At 38.2% G+C, this 14,661-nt stretch overlaps 2 protein-coding genes across 4 annotated transcripts; both read left to right on the top strand.

Annotated features, from left to right (window-relative positions):
* The first annotated feature begins 5,818 nt into the window (after positions 1-5,818).
* Positions 5,819-13,311, top strand: LOC149013362 (putative 6-phosphogluconolactonase 2). Of its 3 annotated transcripts, none has more exons than XM_089158737.1 (4): positions 5,819-6,165; positions 6,938-7,142; positions 7,328-7,463; positions 12,382-13,311. In XM_089158737.1, exons 2-4 carry the CDS (start codon positions 6,970-6,972, stop codon positions 12,871-12,873), a joined length of 801 nt encoding a protein of 266 aa, XP_089014863.1. In that variant the 5' UTR covers positions 5,819-6,165; positions 6,938-6,969; the 3' UTR covers positions 12,874-13,311. The 3 variants fall into 3 exon arrangements, with proteins under 3 accessions (XP_089014863.1, XP_089014862.1, XP_089014864.1); XM_089158736.1 differs by lacking the exon at positions 5,819-6,165 and adding an exon at positions 6,221-6,326 and having other exon boundaries at positions 12,382-13,310; XM_089158738.1 differs by lacking the exon at positions 5,819-6,165 and adding an exon at positions 6,327-6,413.
* Positions 13,312-13,360: 49 nt separating this feature from the next.
* On the top strand, positions 13,361-14,604 carry LOC149013361 (ESCRT-related protein CHMP1B-like). Its single transcript, XM_089158739.1, has one exon. It carries the CDS (start codon positions 13,652-13,654, stop codon positions 14,279-14,281), a length of 630 nt encoding a protein of 209 aa, XP_089014865.1. The 5' UTR covers positions 13,361-13,651; the 3' UTR covers positions 14,282-14,604.
* The last annotated feature ends 57 nt before the right edge of the window (positions 14,605-14,661 follow it).

Raw genomic sequence — 14,661 nt, 5'->3', positions numbered from 1 at the left:
AAAAGAATAAACTTCATCACTCTAACTCTGTAAGTCCTCCTGTAATTCGTGGTCAACAGCCAGGGAGATGATTCGGACTCAGAATTTGACACGCTGCTATTTTGTATTTTTTTCCCGATAAATATGATCTTTGTTGATAGAAATTGTGTGTACAATCTATGATAGTTTTTACAATAAGATTATGTACTCATGGAGTATACTTTGCCATTTTGTCATACACACCCTAGTCGAATAAACCTTATAAAGAAATTAGGATTCAAGGGTTGTTTTAGGTGATTTTGTTGATTTTAATAAACCCAGAATGCTTTGATCCTAATTTATTTGTTTATTTTCTTCTCATAGATGGAGAGAAGGAAAGAGGCATGAATCATCAATCAAGAATTCAAGATGAACAATATTGGGTCATCATTGATGGCACATATGGCTTCTTATTATAATGTATTGTATCTAGGGGATTTTGGCCATGAGGATAAGTTAAGACCAAAATATTCTAGTCTTCGTTAGGGTCAAGGGTGGGCTTGAGATCACTCTATGGGCCCATCATGATCTGTTCCTGATTTTTTGCCTTGATCTTGACCCCAATTTTGATCCTAATTTTAACGCTAATTTATTCATTAATATTGTCCTTGATCATGTCCTTAAGTTTTACACTGATTTTTATATTAACTTTGATATAAGCCTTGACTTTGACCTTGAGTCATTTTGATCCTAACCCTAATTTTGGCATTAATCTTGACGCTAATTTTGTCCTTAATCTTACCATGATTATGTCTGTCACACCCCATTCAGTCGGATTTGATCATACCCGAATACTCGTGAGGATGATACACTCCAAAACCAAGGTTCACGACTAAATCCATACCACCATACAACATAGCATAATCAGAAGACAAGAATAAATTAATGATTAAGAGTCAAAGTTATAACAATTAAGTTATCAAATATGATTACAGTCATCTATGAATTAAAAGTTGAATCGTTAATCAAAATTAATCAAATTTAATTATCAGAGTTTAAAGAAATGAATAGTTAATAGCAGAAGTTTACTTTCTTGAGAGGTTTCAAAAGTTAAGTAGTGCCCTCATCTATCTGTTGGATGAGAAAGATAAGACACAAAGATACAAGGGCAACTATTAAATCATATGATATCTCAAATGTCTCAAAATAGCTAGACTCTATATGCCCTATTAAATCATATGATATCTCAAATGTCTCAAAATAGCTAGACTCTGTAGGCACAATCTGAATAAGCACACGACTCGCCATGTAGTTCTGTGTCCTCTGTCATGGGTCCCTCATAGAACTCAAAAGGTGGCAGACTCTCCAAGTAATCGGGGTGCTCATAACCTGCAATGAAATCTAAAAAGAATATACATATAACATGAATGAGTTCAACTAACTTAATGAAGTCAACTTAACTATGTATCTTGCATCCATTCACAATTCTTTACTATGAATTTAAATGAATATCATATTAAGATGAATAATAAATGAATATGCAATCATGTTTTTAACTATGATCATGAAGTCTCTATGGTAGACACGCATTAAGTTATATACCAGCCTCATATTGACGATCTCAATCACTCTCCCTCAACAAGAGATGTCTATTGGATTCTCCGTGATTGTTCGGTCAAGTCACATCAATCCATGATTGGGGGATAAATCATCAATCTCTCACATCACCATTTGGTATAAGAACTAGCGCATGTCAATCATATGGTCTCATACTACATATGGTACGGGTATCATTCCTCAACATGAGGCATCTGTTGTTCCAATATCTTTATCCACTTAGAAATGGAATCCTCAACGAGGGGCATCTATTAAATTTCATTTTTCAACCTTATGACCATCCACATATGTGTAGGCAGACGCTCTCGTGGCTTTCCCATGAAAATCATACATAGTGCTGAAAGTAACACGAGCCCAAACACTATACATATACAATCTTATCATCTCATAATGACAGTGGGCATGCTTGATGCTCACAGGACAACCCACTGACATCAAGGGTCACCTGGCTTCAATACCCTTGTTGGAAGGGTAGTAGTATTCATGGGATAATCTGACCAAAATATCTAGACACCTAGTATCTATCTACTTAGGACTAAGTGCATATATAGAGAGAGAATCACCAGGGTAATGGGTGAACCCACAACGCTAGTTAGCATATACATGCAAGAGGGAAAAGTCCCACAATCGAATCCACACATTCACATTATTCTCATGTCACAATTCATGAAATTTAAAAGTATAAATAAATGTAAAATGATATTACATTCCATCTGCGCAAAGTCACACCCAATTTATAATAGAATACAAGATATCAATAATAATGAAGATTCAAATAACACCAAAAATCTCATAAGATATGTTTAAGTGTTTTCCTCACCTTTCAAAATAATATCAATCTCCAAGGTCCAAAGAAATCCACAAAAGAGAAAGTGCAAGTGACCCAAAATAATCCTAGAAACATGAGAATTTAAATAAGCAACAATTGGGGATCGACTGGGGTCAAAGGGGGGGGGGTAAAACATGCACCCAGAATAGGGGGCGGTTGATTGAGCCTCACACTCGGTCGATCACCCAATCTAGGGCTTCGACCAAGTTGGTCGATTTCAGCCCCCATTCGAAATCAAGTTGGAATGGGATTTTGAGGTCTTCAATTTGTCAGCAATAGGGTCCCCCAAAATACCTTTCAAACATCCTAATTGGTTCAAAAAAAACCCCCAATTTGGGCTCTCTGTGTCTGCCCGTGGGCGTCTCAGAGAGGTTCGAATCTGTTTCAAATGCAAAGGATTGCACGAACCAACTCTTAATGGGGTTGGAAAACATTAATGGGACAAGAATAAGCATTCAATGCTACCCATCAATAACAACTGCCACAACAATGTAAAAATCCTAACATAAATGCTTCAAAAGAGTGGTTGCAAAGAGGATTTTTGAGTCTCCTTACCTCATCGCGCGATTTCCTTTGTATCTTGCATTTCGGCACCACCAAAGGAGTGAAGAAGCTTCAAAATCCCAAGCTCTCCCTCTCTCCCATGTTCTTAGCCTCCCTCTAGCATAAACAATGCATTTATGAGGTTGGAGAAACATAAAATTGGGTTTTAACCCAAAATTTCAAATCTTCCCCAAAACTGGGTAGGGGTGGTCGACCCGGCCGGTCAACACCTCCGACTTACCGGCCCTGTAACTCCTTTTTGTGAAGGCTGATTTCAAAGAGCTTCGGAGGGTAGAAAGGTCTTTCCAAAACCTGATCAATGGTATAATTTACCTCAAAATTCGAGTCCTCTAGCATCAGTTTCTGAGCATGCCAAAACCTCATTTTTATGCCTTATAGACTGACCTTCTCTCTCCTCTTGAACTCCATTAGAATGATTGGATCTTCATTGTAGTCATCCATCTCCATAGATCCGATTTTTGAACACCTGGGCTCAACTCGTATGGTTTAGAGTTGTCGCTTACTTGCACTCTAGGTTCGCAGTCTTAAAACCAATGGGTTATAGGGTCAAAAATCTGAGAGATATCACAATGTCCTTGATTTTTACCATGATATTCATATTAAAACCTTGATTTTAACATTAAGTCATTTTGATCATATTACACTATGAGTTCACTTTTTATATTATTTTTTAAGGTAATTTTTATCTGGATCCCTTGAGGTTCAACCTAGGGGTGTCAATTTTCAACTCGAACCGTTAAAACCAGCCCGAACCAAACCTTAATGGGCCATGTTTGGGCTGAGGGTCCTTAGCCCGAACGATTTCGGGCTAGGCCGGGCTAGCCCGTGAGCAGCCCCGCTAGCCCAAACCAATAGGCCCGAACCATAGCCTGTTAACCTTTTAGTATAAATTAAATATTAAATGAAATTAACGAACCATTGAATTTGGACCCCAATAACGCAACAAGTAACAAGTAATAACCCTTACCATACGGTTCAGTCAGTGTTTGAGTGTTTCACACGGTTTTAACTTTTAAACTTTTAACTTTCAACTTTCAACTTTCATTTAATTTTATTATTTTAAGTCTTAACTTTTAACATTTTGTTTCAATTTCACTATTTCAAAATAGAGTTTTTTTGTAATGATGTTTTTTTTCCTATGATATTTAGAATCATGTTTTGGTAATTGTTGTTATGATGGTAGGACCATGTGTTTTTGCTAGCACATATATTCCTTACTACAAGTAATTTTAAGTTGAGCTTTCATATAGATCCAATTTCACTGGGTGAAGATTGTGAGGGTGGTCTACACATGACTGAAGAATCTAAATTCTTTATTTTTTGGGGGTGGTGGGTGGTTTGGATCAAGCTAATGCCATCACTGAATCTACTTGGAGTCTTCTTCCTCTCTCTTTTGTAGTTTTGTGTGTGAGAAAATATGACTTGGAGTTGAGGAAAAATAAAAATTAATTTCAATATTGATTTTTAATTTAGTCCAAACTGTTAGCTTAAGCCGGATCCAAAACGTTAGTCCAAACCGCTAGTCAATCTGAACCCAAACCGCACCAAATTGAAACCGTTATCTCTTAAATGGGCTGTGTTTGAGCTGGAAGTTTCTCAGCCCAAAATCGCTCAAAACCACACTGTTGACACCCCTAGTTCAACCTAAGTCATTTTTAGTTCTAAAATAATATTGACATCTTTCATTTGCTAATGTGATATTTCAAAAAAACTTATCAAAAACAAATAGTTATGTTTGTAACTAGAATACTATTTTTCTTCTAACAAAAATAAACCATTTTTTGTAGAAAACTAAATTACGGTTGATTTAATTGTTAACAAGGTTTTGAATAGAGTTTTTATTTTTTTGTTGAATATGGATACTAAATTGTCGAACAATTGTGAATGAAAACATACTTACCTAAGTTTGACTTTGAAGATAAACTTTGTATTTTATCATATCCATTTTGATTTTCCTAGTTTTCAAAAAGAGTTCATGTGTGACCTTTTATACAATTAGACTTGGAATTTTAAATCTATTCAAATTTAATTCTAATTCTTCTCTCTACTGGTTCTCTTTCATGAATAATCTCTACTCTTTGCCACCCGTAAAAAACCACAAAAGGGACATAGAACAGAAAAGAGAGAGGGAGAGAAAAACTTGAGAAAAAGACAGACTAAAGTAAAGTTCAACCACTATCTTAAAATTTTAAAATTGAGACAAGGACAAGAACAAGGATAAGACCAATCAAGGCCAATTAGGGCCAAACAAGGCAAGGGACATGGCCAATCCGTCTCGACCGGGTCCAATCAGGATAATCAGGGCAAGAACGGGTTTGGCTTGGTTCTGTAGGACTTAAGGTCAAAAGAAATAATCCTTGACCTGAAAATAAGCTTAAATTAGAGAATATAGGACGGCTTGGAATTGGAAAAGTCCACCCCAGCCTAACCCTGTTGCAACTTGCAACTCTAAATTGCATGCTGCATGACATGGTGAACCATCAATATCAGGTGTTGATCATTGATTTAAACTCTGGACCATGAAAATTCCAAGAATAGATGGAGATCAAAAAAGGAAAGGAATCTTGAACTCTAATTATTGGATATTTCTTGACGTATAACAACGGTGCTGATACGGATTTTTCCTTGTTCTCCTTTGTAATGACGATTTCGTTATAATACACTGTTACATGCCCTGATGGAAGTCTATGAATGGATCCTTGAAGCATGGTGTGAAATGGTGAATGTAGGACGAAATGGTATCGAAGGAAAAGAAGGTTATTTTATGGGCGTTTTGCAAAACGCATTTCATGGAGAGGAGAAAACAATTGCCCAAGAAAGTATAAATCAATTCGCCCACGATTATGACAGAAGTTGATTGGTGCACTTGTCATCGTATGAATCGACACCAGCAATTCTTGGAATTGAAACTCTGTATTTTTGCGTTTTTCTTTCCTCCTCCTTTCGTGACCACTTTGGTTTTCCTAGTTTCTCTCTCCTCATTCATTTACACTCTATTTGGTTGAGAGAGAGAGAGAGAGGCATCTAGAAGAAATGGAATTTCCTTTCAGAGAAAAGGTGGAGATAAGGGAGTGGTGTTTTAGATTTATCCATTTAGAGAGAGAGAGAGAGAGAGAGAGAGAGAGAGAGGAGGAGAGACAGAGAGAGATAGAGAGTACTCGTCGTCTGTTGTCGCAATCGTGGAGTGTACGTGGAAGGTAAACTTCTACTCTTTCTGTTGCAAGTTTTATTTTTCTTTTTTCATATCTCATTTGGTGGATTTGAATATTGTATTATATTGTCGGTAAAACCAGCTTCCATCATCTTCAGTTTCAGACTTGCAGTTCTCTCTGCCACTCTTCTCTGTTCTGTTCGTAAGGTGTTTTTTCCCCTTTGGGTTTTTTCTATTATAACTTTGAGTTTCTTACGGATCGAAGGGTCCTTGAGATTCACGAGGGCTCTTGTGGTTTGTTATTTTTCACCTGCAATTTTACGTTTTCTGATTGATTCATTAACTGGGTTTCAGTTTTTTGTTCTTAAATTTATTTTTGTTGAGTTGATTCGGTCATTCACATGTCTGGGCTTCATTTTCTTTAGTTTGATTGCATTCGTATCAGATCCATCACCGGAATGAGATGGTTGCTTACATTTTCTCGAATTTTGGGTCCTCTTTTGTTGCCCAAGATCTTAATTTATACCATTTGATCCCTCTACTATGATTCAGAAGCTATATATTTGTTTATGATATGCATTTTCAAGTTAGTGATTTATACCATATTTCTGTTGCCTCTCTACCGTTTTATTTTATTTTATACTTATGAGTTGCTAGCATATTATTTCTTACAACCTGATTGGTGGTTTTTGAGTTCTGGGTTCATCATTATTTCTCCGCCCTACTGTTTGAAGACTAAATTTGATTCCACAGGCACTTTATAAGATTTTCCTAACTGAATTTTGGTCATGTAAATATTTTTGTTTCCTCAACTGTAGGATCGGCTCTTGAATCTTAGCTCTGAAAAGCAATGGCTCATTCTGGGGTTACCAAGGATGGAAGGGAGTTGAGAATTCATGAGAATGTGGATGAACTTGCCACTGATTTGGTTGACTACATAGCTGAATTATCTGAGATATCGGTGAAACAGAGGGGGTTCTTTGCCATTGCCTTATCTGGGGGTTCTCTCATCGGCTTGATTGGGTATAATTCCTTTCATTAGCTGCATTTTATGGTTCCTTTCATTAACTTGGTTCAGTTTTGGGTTCTACAATTCAAAACACCCCCCCCCCCAAATACCGAAGAAAAAAATTAAAAAAAGGGAAAAACACTTCTCCTCCCTTTTTTTGGGGGATACCAGTGGTTTAAAAGCTTCCTTTTTTGGCCAGGAAACTGTGTGAAGCTCCTTATAACAAGACAGTAGACTGGGCAAAATGGTATATATTTTGGGCTGATGAGCGTGTGGTGGCGAAAAGTCATGTAGATAGTAATTATAAGCTAGCAAAAGATGGGCTTTTATCCAAGGTATTTTACTGGAAATCATCTCTTTAATTACATTTTTCTTGTTTATTTTGGGAAAAACATATGTATGAATGTTTTGGATCTTTTGTCAGTCTGAGATTTCCATTAGAGAAACTTACTCAGATTTGTATCATAAAGAAATCTAAGTATGTCAAAGGCTTCCACCTTATGATAAATTCTTTCTTCAGTCTCTGTTGGATCTTGTTCTAAAAAATAAGCTCAATGAATGCCTTGTTGCACTTGTCGACTTGGTGTTTGATTGTTTGAAAGGGGCTATCTATGCAACTATCATGGGTTTCTTTTGTATCTTTGTACCAGCTTCTAAATTGCTGGTTTTTTTTTTTTTTTTTTTTTTGGGGGGGGGGGGGGGGGGAGAATTGTTCCATATAAAAGGGACACTAGTGTCTAATTTCATTTTGGATGATCTCTTGATGAGTCCTGTATGTATGTGCTCTTCTTGCTGGGATAGTTTTTCCTTGGTCTTTGAGTTTCAATTGTTAGATGTAGTCTACCTGTTATTTTGTTTTATACACTCCTTCTCAACCCTCCCAAAAAAGGTATTGCTAGAAATGCAAAAAAGTTGTATCCTCAACCATCCCTCTAACCCCACCCCCATCATTTTGTTTTGGGTTTTGGTTGGGGGGGGGGGGGGGGTGTGCATATTATGGTACTCAGGTATTCACTTCTTATTTAAACTGCAACCATCAAAGTGTAGGTTGAAACTTATGTTTTCCCAAGCTCTGTTTTCTTTCCCCTTTTCCCCCTGTTTTTAGTTTTTATGTTTTTCTAATTTAATAAGCTAAAATAGTTAATTGTGTGAGAAGATAAGGAAAATTGTGGAAAAGAAGCCTACAAGCAAGACTTCTGTGCAAAAGAAGCCTACAAGCAAGATTTGTGTGGAGAAGAAGCCCGGAGGTTAAGAGTTGATGAAAATATTGAAAGAAAGTTGGACATGCTTGAGCAGGTGGGTTAATAAGAGACAACTACAATGGTGATTTTTTTTTCATTTTGGGGGTGCGGTCCAGTTATGAAGCTGAGTTTGAGGGGTTGGTAAGGGGGGGGGGTGCTAATGATGAGGGAGCTTAGTATTTTGAAGCTTTGGATTGAGACGAACTCAGTGGCAGTGGTCATCGTTGTAAACATGAGAAAGCTTCCATGGCTTGTCATGCAAAGATGGCAGGTACTGCAGTGGTATTTGGATGGAATTGAGTGGAAGATAACCTACTGTTTTCATTAGGCAAACCCCGTTACAGATTTTCTTGCAACTTTGGCATCAAGGGAGAGGACTTCAGTGTTTAATGGAGACTGGCCAGATCAGATTAGGAGGGAGATTGGCTGGGAAGTTAAGCAAAGAGCCAGATTTTGAGTCAAAAGCTGGTGTCTGTTGCCAGTTTGGATTGTGTCTTCTATTTGTTCAACATGTGCATTTTTCATTTATTAATATAATTTCAACTGTTTCTTCTAAAAAAAGCCAAAATAGTTGATATTGAATTGGGGTTATCCACATTGGGTTGGGAGTATGGCAGGAGCTTACCAGTTCATTAATGGAACAGGGGATGCACAAGCGGGATATAAGGTCAAGATAACTGTAGTCTGAGTTTTCAATAAAGTCCAAGTGATGGACAGAATGACGTCAGATGAAGCCGGAGTGTACATAATAGATTTGATTACTAACAAATCATAAAAGTTTCAAAAAATAAAATCTACATGCTTCCTTGCTTGTAGCTTCTCTTACCATTGTGAGATGAAGGAATTCTTGAGGGAGGGTTCATATTGTCTCTGAGTAACAGATCGAATTTTCTTTAATGAGTTTAGATCCTCCCAAACAATGGATATGTTGCTTCAGTTGTCATTTTGGTATCACCTTTGTTTTGCGAAACTATGATGAGAAAATTTTGTTAAAACTTGCTTTCTCACATTAGGACTTACTGAGTTTTTCATCATCTTCTTGACTATTGAAAATTGGAATGCTTGTATGGGTGTTGGTTCCTTGATGGGAGCTATGTTTCTAGATGTTTTACTAACTCACTCATATTTATCATGTTAGAGTCATTAGACCACTGGGATTTTGCATTTGGGTGTAAAATTTTGTGGGGATCAGATATGAGACAGGGATCTATATTTCTAAATGTTTTACTAACTCACTCATTTTTATCATGTTAGACCACTGGGATTTTGCATTTGGGTGTAAAATTGTGTGGGGATCAGTTATGAGATATGCTATGACCTGCTTCTGTTAGCAGGTTTTCTTTATAAGGATAGCTCCACTTTAATATGTGGACTAAATATGGCTGGCTATTTAAAGCTTATATATGTTGGGATCCATGAGAGAGGATAACAGATGTAACTATGTGTTGCATACAGAGGTTCTTGAAGTGAAGCATGAACATCCATCTGGGCTTCTGGGTTGCATATGGATCCATCTGCTCAGTTCTGAACCAGAAGCTGGTGATTTAAAATTTGCATCAGAAACATACGGATAATACTTGGATCCAGCAATTTGAGCTTCTCTATGTTGCTTCAAGTCCTTGGACTGACAATACACAAGCACTGGGATGTTCCTGGCCCTGCTTAGTTACTAACTTACTTATGTTATTTTAATTGATGTTGTATTTGAAATACATCAGGAACTGAACCAGGGATGATCTGGCTTTTATTGTAAGATGATCGGTAGTTTATATTCAATTGTTGCTGCTGACTGTATTTTGTTTTCTTATAAAGTCAGTGTTCCTTTAACCAGTACTCACAATGGATATTAGTTCTCTTGATTATGAGCTATGTGGGGATACATATGGTTTAGTGGCTTCCGAGCTAGAGAAGAGCCCTATTTCATATTTAGAACAATCTTTATATCTTACCCTTTGCCATCTCCATCAATTCAAATTTGGAACGGTTCTTAAGATTCCTAGGTTTAGTGGTCACCTGTATGACTGAAGCAGCTTGTCAGTGAGCATATCCTTCCTCCTCTCTCTTCTAGTAAGCTCTTTCTCTCATTACCTTTATTTCATCCTACTCAGTTTCCATTTATTCTCCTTCGATCTCTCCCTTGTACTTTCTAGAGTTAATCACAGCCTTTTGTAGCTGACCTTCAAATTCTTTCATACTTGGGGTGAATAAGCCTTACGTCTTGGCATTCTTACCTGCAAACTTCAGTCCAGAATCTTGCTGAACTGTGAAAACTAATCAAAATCCTCATTCTGTACTTGAGATGCAGATGTCTTACTTCATCTTCTGGTCTCTCTCCTAAGTGTGGCCGTTGAAATTTGCAAAGTCCCTCAAATCCCAAGTTGATCTGACTCGTGAAGTGAGGTCTCCAACTTGAAAGGTGGTAGGCAACTGCTGATTTTTGGGTGTTCATTTAAGGTTTGAGTGGACTTTATTTTAGTTGTCACTGTTGTGGTAAGAACCAGCCTTAGGGGAGACTTAAGGCTGCCTTTGGTATACATTCTGATTAGTCACATTTTGGATGATAAAAATAGTTGTTTTTATCATCTGAGAATTCAAAATCAACCTGGAATGTATTCCAAATTCCACACCAAACACAGTCTAAGATGGTCTCACATTGGTGATTGAAGGGAAGACTCTGGTCCACATAAAGATTGGAGCCGTCACCTCCCTTGAGGCCTTTGAAAATCTAGAGGGCAACATTAAGCTTTTTTTTTCCCTTCCTTTGGGAGAGGGGGGGGGGGGGGGTTGCATGCGTAGCATTGGTGCAGGGGTAGGGATGCTTCTGTTGTGAGTTTACTAACCTGAGGAGTGGCTAAGATAGTCCCATGTTGGTGAATTAAGGGAAAGTTTTGATCCATACAAGGGTTTTAGTCTTCGCCTGCCACCTCATGAGGCCTTTAACTAGAGCAACATTAAGCTAGCTTCTGTGGGAAGCTAGAGCTGATAGTATCACAGGATGTCTTCCCTGACCTCATCAGCCTCTTTCCCAGAATTCCTTTCCTTTTCACCCTAATCCTATTCATGTCCTCATTTTATATTAACTTCAAGTGTAGTATTCTTTCTAATTTTTAATTCACTATTCTTTATGATGTTATGAATCTTTCATACGATTTCTACAACCAAAAAAGAGAAGGGGGGGGGGGGGAAGTAATCTTTCATATGACCTCTTTCCTGACCTTGTATTTGTGCAATTTGGGCACTATTACTGCACACCCTGATCTGATTTTCTTCTATAAACTTTAACTCAAATAAATATAAAAATTCATCAAGTTTGTCCATTGACCATGTAGAGGCCAATTGTAATGTGCTGGAATGCAATTAAATGTTATTGTCTTACATAATTTTTCTGTTCCTTTCATTAGTGGGATCAGCAGCCTTAGAGCTCCCTGCTTCAATTTTTTAAAGCTATCATTTTTAACACCAATATTTACCATGAATTCTCCTCCTTTCCACAGTTAAATCTGTTAATAATGCCTTCCCAATGTGGAGCACTGCTAAAGCCTACTGATGTTAACCCCTGAGGCCTGGGTTTGAATCCCACCCCCATGCTCCATCCGTCCCAACCCTATTGTTAACGTGCTTTTGCAAAGATTGCTGAGAAAATGTTTTTTTTTAACATTCTTAAAGTTTAGTGCACATTATGGTTTGCAGGCACAGATTTTAAAAGAATAATACAACATTTGTGATAGTATCTTGCATTTATCTGGTCTTAGGCAACCTTTGCCGTATTATGGGTGAGGTCTATGCCACATATAGCAATGTGATTTGGTGTTGAAGTGCCTATTCTGAACCTGAATATTATTTTCCTTTACCAATTATGACAGGTATATTATGTGCTTTACATAGAGAATGCAAAAATCTAACATTCGTTGCACATATATTGCCCCCATATAATAGTGTATGGGGATCATAAATCATAAGTTTTTCATTCATTTGTGTCACACTTATCATCATGTATATCTGAAATTGCCAGGTTCCGGTTGTCCCTAGTCATATGTATTCTATCAATGATTCCTTGTCAGCTGAGGAGGCTGCCAATGAGTACGAGTTTGTCCTCAGGCAGCTAGTGAAGACCCGCACAGTTGGCGTGTCTGAGATCAGTGACTGTCCCAAGTTTGATGTCATCCTTCTTGGCATGGGCCCAGACGGGCACGTTGCTTCGCTTTTCCCAAACCACATGGCACTTGATGAGAAAGATGAATGGGTCACCTTCATAACTGATTCCCCCCAGCCCCCACCTGAGAGAATTACCTTCACTTTGCCGGTGATCAATTCAGCTTCCAATGTGGTGGTGGTGGTGACAGGTGCAAACAAGGCAGAGGCGGTACACTTGGCTATTGATGATCTGGGCCCTGACTGCCCCGTGCTGCCTGCTCGAATGGTCTGCCCAACCAATGGGAAGTTGGTGTGGTTTTTGGACAGGGCATCTGCTTCTAAACTTGTAGATTTTCAGTCCACACAATAGGGGCTAGCCTGATGCTGAGTCTGTTGTATGTTGTAGAGGAATTTGCTACTAGTTGCTTTTTCTGTCTCCCTACTTATTTTTTGGCATTTATTTCAAGTGCAGTTGGTTTTTTTGGGGGGAAAGATTAGGCCTTTGTTCATATGTAGTGAAAGTCATTCTTGAAATGGTTAAGTATGTTATTAGTTGTGCGCACAAGTTTGACCTACACAGGTGCTTTAGAGTGTCTTTTTTCCAACAGAAAATGGGTTATTCATGTATTGTTGCTATCAAAAAGATTTTGAAGTCTCAACCAATGCTGAGACATTCATTTATATTTTTCCACCTTAAGTGTGCTTATCCATTTTGATCAAGGCATAGGGTACCATTTTTTGTTTTGAATTGGTTGGCTTGATTTAGAATTTAGCCTCATTCTATTATTGATAAAGCCACTTGAAATATATGGATTGAGAAAGGTTTTCTGCTTCATGCCAGGTTTTGAACAATGTCGGCTACATTCTCCTTTTGGCTCAGTTACTATGGAGCCTCTGTTTCCAAACATGGCCCAAGTTTTCACTGGAGGCCTTTGCTATTTCGGTGGTTGCAAGGGCTTCAATGGTGAAACTCAAAATCCCATCCGAACGTTAAGACTTGGCAACGGCTAGTTTTTTTATCACTTAAATTATCTTTTTCTCAATCCTGGATTCACATAATTTCTCTGCGCATCAGCGTTGGAACCCTTCATAATTTCATCCTGATTTGATTTAAATCACTGTTTCTGATCTGATTTGGGTTTCCAAGAATGATGAAGGATAAGTTAATGAATCAGATCCTCAACCTGAAGCGTACATCGAAGTCGCTGGTAAGGCAAGCGAAAAAATGTGAGCAGGAAGAGAAATCTGAGAAGATCAAGGTGAAGAAAGCCATCGAGAAGGGAAACATTGATGGTGCAAGGATCTACGCCCAGAACGCGATCCGCAAACGAAACGAACAGCTGAACTACCTTCGCTTCGCATCACGACTAGACGCAGTAGTGGCGAGGTTAGGGAGTCAGAGTAATCTGCAGAGCGTTGGGAAGTCGATGAGCGGAATCGTGAAGTCTCTGGAAGGAGCTCTCTCTGTGGGGAATATGGAGAAGATATCACAGACAATGGATAGGTTTGAGAAGGTGTTTGTGAACATGGAAGTGCAAGCCAGTTTCACTGAAAAGTCCATGGCTGGAACTACATCTTTGTCAACACCAGAAGGAGAGGTGGGTTCTCTGATGCAACAAGTGGCTGATGATTATGGGTTGGAGGTGTCTATGAAGCTCCCACAGGCAGGGACTAGTAATCAACAAGCTCTGGAGGTGCCGAAGGAGAGTAGGCCTATGATCTCTCTCTCTGAAGAGGAGCTGAGTAGGCGATTGGCTGATCTCAAATCCAAAGGCTAGTTCTGATTAGTTGCTTCTCTATGTTCTGGTTCCTGTCGCTTTTGTTCCCTCTCTGTATCTTGCTATTTCTGTTTTCATTTGTTAAGGAATTGGGACATTCTCCTTTCCTAAAATGGTTGAGAACAGGGGATTTTTTGTTGTTTTAAGTTATTTAATCCAATATTTCCTGTTAATCCTATCTTCAACTGGATTTATGGATGCTTAACCAAAGGAAAGCAAATGTTAGTTGAATTGAACACTCAAACGACTTGAACTTTAGTACTGCACAATTAATGCTGTTATAAACTTTTTCTTTTTCGGTAACCCTGCTACAAACTTTATGAGTCAGAAATTTGGTTGGTTCCCACCACTGTCACGAGGAAGACAGCCTTAGATAGGGA

This window comes from Hakea prostrata, chromosome 6, assembly GCF_041222555.1.
Source record: "Hakea prostrata isolate BN-2017 chromosome 6, UWA_Hpros_2, whole genome shotgun sequence".
Taxonomy (NCBI): domain Eukaryota; kingdom Viridiplantae; phylum Streptophyta; class Magnoliopsida; order Proteales; family Proteaceae; genus Hakea; species Hakea prostrata.
This window is presented reverse-complemented; position numbering and strand designations above follow the sequence as displayed.